We start from the raw sequence: 12,708 nt of genomic DNA on the forward strand, positions 1-12,708 counted from the left end.
TTGCAAAATTTCGGCTAAAATGAACAACGTAGGGAAAACCACTAAACCATTCAGATATGACCTAAATTATATCCCTGATGAATATACAGTGGAGCTGAGGAATAGATTTAAGGGATTAGACCTGATAGACAGAGTGCCTGAGGAACTATGGACGGAGGTCCGTAACATTGTTCAGGAGGCAGCAACTCAATCCATCCCAAAGAAAAAGAAATGCAAGAAAGCCAAGTGGCTGTCTGATGAGGCTTTTACAAGTAGCTCACGAAAGAAGGGAAGCGAAAAGCAAGGGAGAAAGGGGAAGATATATCCAACTGAATGCAGAGTTCCAGAGAATAGCAAGGAGAGACAAGAAGGCCTTCTTAAATGAACAATGCAAAGAAATCGAGGAAAACAACAGAATGGGAAAGACTAGAGATCTCTTCAAGAAAATCAGAGATCTCAAGGGAACATTTTGTGCAAAGATGGGCATGATAAAGGACAAAGAAGGCAAAGACCTAACAGAAGCAGATGAGATTAAGAAGAGGTGGCAAGAATACACAGAAGAACTATACAGGAAAGATCTGAATGTCCCTGATAGCCATGATAGTGCAGTCACTGAACTTGAGCCGGACATCCTCGAGAGTGAAGTCAAGTGGGCCTTAGGAAGCATTACTAACAACAAAGCTAGCGGAGATGACAGTATTCCAGCTGAGCTATTTAAAATCCTAAAAGATGATGCTGTTAAAGTGCTGCACTCAATATGCCAACAAATTTGGAACACTCAACAGTGGCCACAAGACTGGAAAAGGTCAGTTTACATTCCAATTCCAAAGAAGGGCAATGCCAAAGAGTGTTCAAACTACCGCACCATTGCGCTCATTTCACATGCCAGCAAGGTGATGCTCAAAATCCTACAAGCTAGGCTTCAGCAGTATGTGAACCAAGAACTACCGGAAGTACAAGGTGGGTTTCAAAGAGGCAGAGGAACTAGAGATCAAATCACCAACATTCGCTGGATCACGGAGAAACTAAGAGAATTCCAGAAAAACGTCTATTTCTGCTTCATTGACTACGCTAAAGCCTTTGATTGTGTGGATCACAACAAACTGGCAAATTCGTAAAGAGATGGGAGTACCAGACCACCTTACCTGTCTCCTGAGATACCTGTACGAGGGCCAAGAAGCAACAGTAAGAACCGGACATGGAACAACTGATTGGTTCAAAAGTGGGAAAGGAGTATGACAAGGCTGCATATTGTCACCCTGCTTATTTAACTTATATGCAGAGTACATCATGAGAAACGCCGGGTTGGATGAATCACAGGTCGGAATGAAGATTGTAGGGAGAATTATCAACAACCTCAGATACGCAGACGATACCACCCTAATGGCAGAAAGCGAAGAGGATCTAAAGAGCCTCTTGTTGAGGGTGAAAGAGGAGAGTGCAAAAGCTGGTTTGAAACTCAACATTAAAAAAACGAAGATCATGGCATCTGGCCCCATCACTTCCTGGCATATAGAAGGGGAAGAAATGGAAGCAGTGACAGATTTTACTTTCTTGGGCTCCAAGATCACTGCAGACGGTGACTGTAGCCATGAAATTAAAAGACGCATGCTCCTTCGGAGGAAAGCTCTGGCAAACCTAGACAGCATAGTAAGAAGCAGAGACATCACCTTGCCAACAAAGGTCCGTATAATCAAAGCTATGGTTTTCCCAGTAGTAATGTATGGCTGTGAGAGCTGGACTATAAGGAAGGCTGAGCGCTGAAGAATTGATGCTTTCCAACTGTGGTGCTGGAGAAGACTCTTACGAGTCCTCTGGACTGCAAGGAGATCAAATCAGTCCATCCTAAAGGAAATCAACCCTGACTGCTCATTGGAAGGACAGATACTGAAGCTCAAATATTTTGGCCACCTAATGCGAAATGAAAACTCTCTGGAAAAGACCCTGATGCTGGGAAAGATTGAAGGCAAAAGGAGAAGGGGACGGCAGAGGATGAGATGGCTAGATAGCATCACCGATGCAATGAATATGAACTTGAGCACACTCTGGGAGAGAGCGGAGGACAGGAAGGCCTGGCGTGCTATGTTCCATGGGGTCACGAAGAGTCGGACATGACTTAACGACTGAACAACAACAACAACAACAAACCACTTTACAGTTCAAGCCCCCATTGTAGAGTGGGAGAGAGACAGAAACGCTCACGGGAAGTGCGGTCAGTGACCTGCCCCCACCCTCCCACTGATTTGTTGTCATGACAATGGTATTCAACACCGCCCAGCAACACCCCCTAGCACACACCCACACAAAGCGGGACAAGGCGCTAAAGGGGAAATACACAGGGTGGAGGGGGGAAATGGTGATTTAAACCACAAGCACAGAAAATGCCGGGTTTTCCCTGTTCTCCACTAACACGGGAAGAGGGAGGGGAAGTTGTGAGATAGCAGCAGGAGAGCAGCGTCGTCGTTTAAAGCTCCTATGAAAACCAGTGATTAAAGAGGAATGACCCTGCTTAAAAACCAAGCTGTGAAGAGAGCCCGAGTGTCCTGAAGACAGGGAACTAACCGGAGGAGGAGGCAGGACTAAGGGACTTAGGTCAAAAGCCTGGTCACATGTTCCCTGCCTTGTCCTATGCTGTGTGTGTGTGTGGGGTGTGTGTGTGTGTGTGTGTGTGTGTGACCTAAAGCCGATGCCTCCTTGCTCAAACAGGGAATGTAAATGTTCCAGGCTTAATAGTACATGACCAGGTTTTGAGAGCTAACGCTATACCAAGCATGAGAAGAAGCAACACGAAGTTGTATAAGTGTACATCATACGTTTATTACTGAACAACCCTCTCAACTCCAAAATTGGGCACAGGGATTAAAAATAAAAATTCATTGCACTACTTAGTAAAGCATTACTAGTAACTCTCATAAAAAATGTACAAATTTTGTTAAAAATTTATCAAGCCTTCAAATGATTTGGTTACAGATATTTATAATACATTTAAAACTACATGTTAAATGATACAATGGAGTATGATTTCAAAGAAAACACTTGACAAACATGAGTCTAACAAAACCAATAAGCTTTCATAAACATTAGCACATTTGCAACACAAAATAGCAAAATGAGGTAACTAAAGGTAACAAAGGGGGCTGAGGGTGAGAGAGAACCACAACTCTCTTAGATAGGCCTACCAGTAACCAAATTTATGACGTTTTGGAAAGCAAAATAAGAGTTGGAAAATCCCAAATAACACAAGAGGTGGAACTCTTAACAGCTGCGACAAGTATCACATTCTGGAGACTGTACAAAAAACTCTATACAAAAGAAAACTGCTTTGCAGAAAATAATTGTAAAGGAAGTCACAAAGTGAGACCTCAGAGATATCTGTAAGGCCTTTATAACCATTTTTTTTTTTTTAAAGGCCAAGAGAAGATCAAATTAAGTTGACAATACATGCAAATAAAACCCCAGCAGTGCCAACATGATAAAGCCAACTTTTCTTCTTCCATTAGTGGGAGAGGTAGGGACAAAGTGAGGGGGTGGAAGGAGGCTACCAGCGTAATCCGGTGCAGTGAAGCACCAATGAGGCCTGTGGAATTAGATGCACAAATGTGCTTGACCCATGGCAGTTTATGGTGGAGTGTGAATCCCCTTCTCTTCTGCCAGCAACAATGGGTTAAGAATTCCACTGCAGCTGAGCTGGTTCAGAACACATGTGGTCTCATATACACTTAACCACAGGAAGCAAATCTGTACGCATTTGCAAGAGTCCCACGCAAACAAAAGCTGTTCAAAGAGATCAGCCACAACAGTGCAAAAATTAACGTGGTTGTCCCTACTGCAGTCCTGTCCCTACATCAACAGCCTTGCTCAACTAAAACGGGGCATTAAGGGACAGATACTGCAGAGCAATATGGGTCCTGGTTCAGGGCAGAGGAGCCACTTCTGGAATTAGATAATATGTGCCTCATCATCATCACTCTGTTAGAGAAAGTGCCTTATTTCTACACTTTGACAGTGGACACTGAGTGGACACTGAATGGAGTAGTGTTATGTACAGGTAAAGAACTGTTTTTGTCCAGCAATATAAAAAAGACCCAAAGTACTGTAAAACAGGTGTGGCTTTCCCCTGCACCTCCCAATCCATGATTTTTTTTGCTTAAAAAAAATAAAAGTTTACTATGTGCAATTTAACCTCTTTTTTTTTTTTTTGACATGTTGAGACAATTTCTTACAACACTTTGAGGGAAAAATTGTAACACTTGTAAATCTGTTACACACAGTATGTAAAACTGCTTCACTACCATTCAGTTCTTGACTCTATGGTCAGACTAAGGCGTCTAGATACTTATACAGAGGCAAACAGTCTCCAAAACACAGTGGGATGAATGAGAATTGTGCTTTTTAATTTTGCAGAATCACAAGCTGTGATTGGTCAAGCAGGGCCTTCAGAAATAAGGATGATTCACAACCAACACTGTTATGGAGGAATAAACAGACTTAACATATAGCAGCGTACAAAAGCATCAGAAAGGACACAGAAGGAACTTAAAGCCAACTGGCAGCAGGAATATTGTTACCTGCGGTGTTTGTGCTGTTGCAACCAAAGATTATGGTACAAAATGTGAATCTTTTGGAAAATGATGATAGTTGTATCTAGATAGTAGTGTATTGGGAGGAAAAAAGTTTAAAATGCCCAGTCTGAAATGTTAAGTGATGCCAGTTTTTTCGAATGCATTATTCAGAAGGCATTTAAAAGGAGATCAACTCCAGATTCATAGCATTTATTATTTTTTCACTGATGATATAGTGGGCCATTCTGGAACATGAATATTCTTCATACTACCCATATGTCACTGTGAGTGACTCAACATCGCGCAAAAGCCTCCAACCAAGTACAGCAAGCTGTATTGGATCCTGTGGTATTTTTGCCAGGCAGTAAAGTATTAACATGTTACCACGGCTGGGGTGGGGAAAACCCACATATTCTACCGCTTAGAAAGTGCTAAGAATTTAATTCTGCTCACGAAGTTGAATACTTTTAAAATGGAAAGGTTCTCTCTCTTTTTAACGTTAATTGTACATGTTTGCTTGTGTATGGCAAAAAGTATGAGCTAATGCCAGTGTCTGTAAGCTAAATTGTGTATTTAAACAGATATATTGCCAAAAAAGCATTTGCACAAAATAAAAATGGGGGGGGGGAGAATATTCAGTATTTCAAATAAAAATCCAGTTTCAATGTTCAACAGAAAATAACCAACACTGGTTGGAAGGATTTAAAAAGGAAGAGAGGACATCAACTTTCAATCATGAGTTGAGAATTTTTTAATATTGCTACCTGACTGTGCAGTGCTGCAACTTCTGTAGCCTAAAATAGTAGTCTTCAACTTTTTCAGACCTTGGTATGGTGGTGTTGGTGCTGTTATGACCTTCCTTAGGTCTGGCTGCAACCCAGTAGTGGTTCCTGACCCACCAGTTGAAGACCAATGGCCTAAAAATAAGGGTAATTATTTATAGCAACAGGGGAATCAATATGCTCTTATAATGACAGAGATAATATCTCCAATTAATGGGAAACATAATAGTTGTCTGAATAAAAGCAAAAAAGCCTTTTATACTATTAAATACATAGGGAAAGGGATGAAATACCAAATGTTTATAATTGCTGCACCATTAGCATTCAGTGTGCAAGAAAGAAACCAGTGTACAGTAGTAGTAGTACTATTTAAATAACAGACAAGATTATACATTGCAGCATAATTAATACTACCCACATACATCCGCAGTACATGCTGGTATATAAATCCTTTCGCACACCCTTCCAAACACTTGTTCACCCACATCCACACAGACACCCTGCGATCAACGCAATCACCCACACCGTTTATTCCCACCCACAGTATTTGAAGGCTCTATATAAGGTAGATTGCTATATCGTTTGGAGCTACCACTTTTTTCTTTTTTTTTTTTTAATATAAAAGCACATGCTAGAAGATCACATTCCACTGTAATCTCGCAGCAACACTCAGAATGATCACACAAAAACCAGGGAATGTTAGTGCACACACGAAATTAAGCTAAAAGAAAAAAATATCTTTGGAGTTCCAATCACACAGTTAGTATAACAATCCCATAATTGTGAGGACTAATTATAAGCTTTATAGTTGTTTAAATCACACAGTGCAAAGGAAGGTCCATTGACCCTTTTGTGGAAAGGGAAGGCTGGAAGCCACACAGGTTAAGTTCAATGCAGAGTTCATATATATATATAATATATATATACACACACACACACACGTGACTAGGAACACCCAAAGTAGAATTGTGCTCTTAGACTGGTCATTCTGAATCACGATGCACTTCTGAAGCATCAGCTCTGCAAATAGGGCAGGTACGATTTGCCTAGAAAATAAGAACAGGTTTTATTGAATTGCCAGAACTACGACCATACAGCATCACATACAAAATAATGTAGAAAAATAATGTACTAAAAAATTTTTTTTAAAGGTCACTATATACTGAACCTCATACTCTGACATAACCAAGCAAGGGATGGAGGGAAAACCCACATCAAACCCCAAGGGCATTTCAGAAAAATTAGTAGGATAACTACTTGACTTTAGCAAGATCTTCCAAAAAGTGAGCTATGCTTTTCTTTTTGCCTTTACTTTAAAAGTGAGTAAGAGAGCAATCCTACAGCCACCAGACAATGTCTAGAGAGCCATAGGATTTCTCGGTTTCCAGGATCTGCATCCCCCCGTCCCCCCCCCGCGTAGGTAATGTGGTTTTCGCTGGTTTCCATGCACGGAAACAGCACAAAGCGTGTGAATAGGAGGCATACCTGGGGCAGAGAGGAGACTGCGGAAGTCTCTTACATGGCTGCTTATGCACCGCACAGCCTCCCCCCACCTCCTGCTCTGACACACCCCAGCTAGACAGCCAAAATCATCTGTCCAGCCACAAAAGCAGGGCGGGTGGAGCGTGGAGGAGAGGATGCCCTCCATGTTCCTCCTGCCCTGCATAGGATAGTTGGCCGCTTCCAACTTCAAGAGGCGGCCGACTATCTCAATGAGATTGCACGCTAAGTTGGTATTAACTGGAGTACTCTCTAATGGTGAATTGCAAACATTACTTTCTACACCAGCATAAAGAGAACAAGACCATTGGCAAACATGTTCATCAGTCATTGATCGTAGCTTCCAAGCGATGGCTTGTATATGTGAGTAAGCCATCACAGAAAGATGAACCTGCAAGAGGGAAGCTTATATGTGTAACCTCTACACATGTAGATTTCCATGGGATCGGGGGCCCTGATTACCCATAGCAGAGCCTTCCCCAACCCGCCATCCTCCAGCTGTGTTGGACTACGACTCCTATCATAACATGGTCAAATCAGTGTTGACTGGGAGTGATGAGCATTCTAGGTGGATGCCAGGTTGGAGAAAGCTCCATGGCCTGTGTACATAGGCTTCCCTCTTGCAGACATCCATGTCAGGGGTGGAGAACCCACACAGTCATGTGATGGGCATACAGACCCCTTCACAAGATAAACACGTTGGCTTCATTGAAAATTCAAATTCAATTATTTTCAGTTGAGTTAGTCCACACATCTCTAGTTGCCAGCCAGAAGGGATGTGTGACCCACATTTCTACCACCAGCTAATGAGGCTCTAACACTGATACCCCTAAGCTTCCGAAATTTGAACAGTTAATGCTGCTGTCATGTATTAATCACATCCTACATTTTATACAAATAATACAAGTCAGCACACTGGGCCAATGATTTCATTGTTTTATGATGTAGTAAAGTCCACTAGTGGTGACTTTGCCATGTAAGATGCTACTTTAAGTGTTCTCCCTGGCATGGTTAGAGGGGGACTTTTAGTATGCATAATGGTGTACCATTATGGCTAACATTCTTGCAACATCTTCTAAAATTCTCAAAAATGCATTTTCAGGGGCTCTTCAGAAAATGGTGGCTTGGATCCTAATTTCCATGAGCAAAGTTCTACTCATGGAATGAGACTTTCTCCTTTGCTGTTGCAGCCCTCTGAAGATTTGTGCCTGAGGGTTGGGAGACCCTTCAGAACAGGATGCAACAAGGTGCAAGGGGACTGCATCAGGAAGGAGTAATCTGCAAAAAAAACTGAAGGCTTTCCCATGCACAAATGGAAGTGCCTTTCTGCTTGCACAGGGCACTTGGGATCTAAGTAAGTCAGTGTACAAAATTAACATGGAAACTACTGGAGAATACAATTATACTTTTCTACTAATGGGAGCTCTTTTCTGTGCTTTGAAGAAAGAAAAGGTGGCATCTAGTGGTAATGTTTAAGAATGCAGAAAATCCACAAAATTGCCACAAGCATGAGACTTATAAGCAACCCACTGGCATAAGTTTTAATAGTCTTCACAGTAAAAAGTCTTAATAGATCCTGCAGTTTTGATATTTTTGGATTTACCACTGCAGTAACACAATGGAATTTAGTACATTCTCTATAATAATTCATTTCCTACTTCAATTATACTTCCATATTTTGCATCTTGTGTACACTGTTGTTCTGTCATGACACTGCTTGTTCCTGCTGGCTCCTTCTTAACCTTAAAACAAATTCAGTTATTTTTTTTATATACGTATATTCAGTGACATTCTTGAAAACACAGATTTTGAGGGAGCTTATAGGCAGCACTCTCTAAGGCTCCCTGTTCTTTTTCAGTAACAAAAAGCCCCATCTTAAATAACTATAAGCAATAAGATGGACAATTCATACATGTGTCATCTATACAGTTTTTTTTAATGCTGCTATATTGAGAAATATTGCTGCACAAGAGTACTTTCTTGACTTGTCTGAATATTGAGAAGGGATGGCATGGAATACAAATACGAATTTGCTTACTGCAGTTTCTTTCTAAAAACAGAATATTACCTTAAGCCATTTATCGACACACTTGGCATGGAACTCGTGGTTACATGGTAAAACTCTAAGTAGTTGCCTTGACTCAAAGTCACACATGCACACTACGCACCTAAGAGAGATTGCGAACACTTTATTCAGTAGGAGCAACAACAGTTGGGTTTTTGTAAAACAATTTATTGATCTGAAAATGTAAGCTATACAGATATTGAAAAATTGAAATAACTGTAATACATTTCTGTGAGGTTTAAATGTTGATGTGACACAGTACTAGATTTGCTATTATTTTTAAACAGACTGCAGTTCTCCTGTACAGTGCATGATTAGGTAAAACAAGTCCTTAAACAATACCAACCCAGAGCAAAGAATCTTCTTTAATTGTGTATATAGTGGTCTGAGTAATCAAAGCATTTCACATATGTTATCTCTCAACCATCTTTACCACCACCTTGTAAGGCAGGTGAAAAAAGAACCAAGGATGAGAAATAATGGGGCTGTTCACATGTCACGCTAACCCATGGTGGGTGCCTAGCTATGCTGGGTAGGTGGTTATGCAAACAACCTACTGTGCTCCTGTCAGACACTCAGGCAAACAAGCTACAAGTAGATTATCCCCCCACCCCCGTAGACCTCCCGCCCAGGTGGGCAGGTGTCCCAGCTTCCTTTGTGGCAGGAATAAAGATCTCTTGAGAGCAGCAGAGTGGCAGCAGCTTGCAGGAACTGGGTTGGAAGTCTTGTGACATCTTGGGGCCAGGCCGAGGAAGGAGATTCAAGCCAAAGAGAACACAGCAGCCAGCAAGCATCAGTACGGGGCTGGCTGGGGCGGGTGAGCAAGTGAGTGGAGGGTTCGAAGGCTGCACACACGGAGCCACATGACTCCCCCTAGGCGTGCGTGGGGTAAAATTAGCCGCTGGCAGCGGCGGCTTCTTCAGTGGGCAGAGGGAGATGGTAGGCAGCTGCACAGCATTTTTGGTACTCCTAGTGAGGGTTTCTAAGCGGCTGTTTTTGGGCATGGAACGTGATGGAGGATAGAGGGGCAAGATGGAGGAAATGCTCTTGCCCAATTTAGGGAAAAGTAAAGGAAGTCATGTGGAACATGGGTTCAAGGAGGGAGAACAGACAGGGATGCAGACAAAGAAGAAGAACTTGGGGACAGCCGACAGCAGGGTTTCTGTCACAGACCTTACTCAGGAAGGGAAGAAGCAAGGCAATTTCGTTGTGATTAAGCCAGCTGTGTCAGATATTAAAGTGGGGGATGTGAACTCTATAAAGTTGGCCGACTGGTTTAAGAAATAGTTCAGGCGCAACATGTGCAAAGAGGTGATTTATTAGTGGAACATAAGAGCAAAGATCAGGCTAAAATGCTAAACTTAGAATCCTAGGGAAACGTAAAAGCAATGTATCAACTGCCTTGCTTATTGGTAGAGAAACAGGGAGTTATAACAGGAGTTCCATTGAATGTATCTGATGCTGATATTAAGAAGGGGAAATATTTTTAGGGGGAAATACTTTTGTTAAGTGTTTAATGTCTAAACATGATGGAGTGTCTTGTTCCTCTACTACCATTCTTTTTTTTCCAATTAAAGGGCAGGTTCTGCCAGACTGTGTATTCCTTGGGTATCAGGCTTTTGGACCTTATATTAGACCTTATATTCCCCCTCCCTTTTGATATTTTCAATGCCAGGTTTGGGGGCAAGTGGCTGCTGTGTCTCAGGTTAGTAGGTGGTGTGGGAAGTGTGGGGGCCCTCACTCTTTTGATCAGTTTGCAGATTCTTCTATTCCTTTATGTTGTAAATATGGGGGAGCTCATAGTCCCATGTTTAGGGGCTGCCCAGCAGCTCAAAGGGCCTGGGATATTCAAGCCATGAGAGTGAAGTTGGGGATTTCTTATGCAGCAGCTGTTGGGCATTATAAGGAACAGGAAAAAGGCATTGGAAAAGTTGTTGCTCACTCTTTAGCCCCTTTGTTGGCTAATCTAGTGACTTCCTTGGGGAAAGGGGTGGATGGTACTGATATTTTTTCTGTTGGGAAGGAGCGTTTTGTAGCCTTTATGGGCTTTGTTTCCACAAAAATGGAAGGAGAAGCTAATGGAGGAGTATGGGATTTTTTAAAAGAAATAATTTTGCTGCAAGCAGGGCCCCACGAGCAGATTCTCTGGACCAGTAAAAATTGCTTCACAGAATATACTTCCTGGTGGGGGTTGGAGTGAACGTCATCTGACTGGCAGGGGCTGCTCAACCAATAAGAGAGTCTCCCCCCCTCCTTTCCTCTTTGAAAGTCTAGATGTGCCTGCATTTCAGGAGCAAGGCTCATTGAGCACAATGGGAGTTACTTCCAAGTAGACACACATATGCTTGTTCTGGGAAAAGGTGGGGGGGGAAGAACACAAAGACAAAAACCAGCCCCCATTTTAACCTGCAGGATCTCATTGAACACAATGGGAGTTACTTCTGAGGAGACACTAATGGGTTTGTTGTCGGAAAGAGAGCAGTAAACAAAAAGACGGAAACCAGGCCCCATTTTAACCAGCAGAATCTCTATAAGGGAGGGTCGAAGTAGTTTCTTCCTGGATCCTCAAGATCATGCTGTACCATGTCAGTTGAGGGGGTTCTCTGTAATTTCTGTGGGCATTCAGAGGGCAAGCCTCATTCAGCAAATGGGAGGAAACACCCCTTGACTGGGGTCACGGTGAAAGGCACACCCCTTGGCAGGGCTAGCATACCCAAGCTAAATGCAGGGATTGGGGCATACAACAACTATACCAGGGAAAACCGGACTTAAGGAAAAGAATCAGACTTTAAACAGTCTCAGGAAATCTAGTTTTTCCCTGATAAGTTTCGAGGTGGCTGCTGGATGGCCACAACATCATCTATCCCTGAGGACCTCAACATGCAGCCGGCTCAGAATAAATCGCTGGTGGAAACCCCCCCATGGTTGAGATGATAAATTGTACAGTCCAAACTCAGAAAAGAATTGCGAAAACACTGATTATCTTTAAAGCTGCTAGGAAGTTTTTTTGAGTGGAGGATTTAACTATGGAACGGATTTGTGGCTTGTTAGGAAGCACTGAGGATTACTTGCTCTGGTTTTGTCATTTCGAGTTGGAATGCTCATAGCCTAGTGCCTCATGGTCAGGAGTCGAAACACCTGTTGTCCTCTTTGCAGGTGTTGCCTGTTTTGATTTGCATTCAGGAGACCTGGTTACCCGAGCCCTTGAATTTTAAATTACCAGGCTATGTTGCCCTTCGTAGGGATAGGATTACTGCAGTAGGTGGGGGTGTTATGATTTCTATTTGGAGGGGTTGTGGCTTTTGCTGAATTGGGCACCGTGGATACTGCTTTTGAGTATCTTGCAGCAGACATGCCTTTAGCAGATTCTGCAACTGTTTTGAGAGTTAATGTATATCATCCCCGCCTTCCTCTTGACGTGGATGGTTCGGGTTGTCTCTTGGGGGGAAGGCAGGCACCTTATATTATTTGTGGAGATTATAATAATAATGGGAAACTTCTTGAAGAATTTTGTGATAGTTGTTCACAAACTTAGTTTTTTTTAAATTAAATGATGGCACGTCTACTTGTATTGATTCTTATATTGGTCACCTATCTTGTTTAGATTTGGGGATAGTATCAAGGCGTATTGCTGGTTTATTTGGGTGGGAGGTTTTTCATGGCAGTACTTTGGGGCGTGATCATTTCCCTATAATTATTGCTTATAAGGCAAAGGTTTGTATTGATGAGATTTTGATCCCTTCCTGGAATTTTAAAAAGGCCAATTGGTTGTTGTTTCAGCGTGGATGCCTGGATTTTCTTGCCTCTTTGAATGAGGTTG

At 42.3% G+C, this 12,708-nt stretch overlaps 1 protein-coding gene across 8 annotated transcripts in view; it reads right to left on the reverse strand.

Moving 5' to 3' along the window:
- Positions 1-4,179: 4,179 nt before the first annotated feature.
- The window catches only part of LOC146352694 (E3 ubiquitin-protein ligase RNF38-like), a 61,912-nt gene continuing 53,383 nt past the window's right edge, over positions 4,180-12,708 (reverse strand). For 4 of the 8 annotated variants that reach the window (XM_084834660.1, XM_084834655.1, XM_084834661.1 and 1 more), the window contains 2 exons: positions 8,892-8,991; positions 4,180-6,369 (listed from right to left, as the gene is read on the reverse strand). In XM_084834660.1, coding sequence (XP_084690786.1) covers positions 6,307-6,369; positions 8,892-8,991 — 163 coding nt within the window. In that variant the 3' untranslated portion in view covers positions 4,180-6,306. Of the gene's footprint in view, positions 6,370-8,481; positions 8,566-8,891; positions 8,992-12,708 lie in introns of all 8 variants that reach the window. The other 4 variants (XM_084834657.1, XM_084834654.1, XM_084834656.1 and 1 more) reach the window with 2 other exon arrangements.

This window comes from Heloderma suspectum, chromosome 2 (assembly GCF_057233095.1).
Source record: "Heloderma suspectum isolate Gila_16-S chromosome 2, 16-S_ref, whole genome shotgun sequence".
Taxonomy (NCBI): Eukaryota; Metazoa; Chordata; class Lepidosauria; order Squamata; family Helodermatidae; genus Heloderma; species Heloderma suspectum.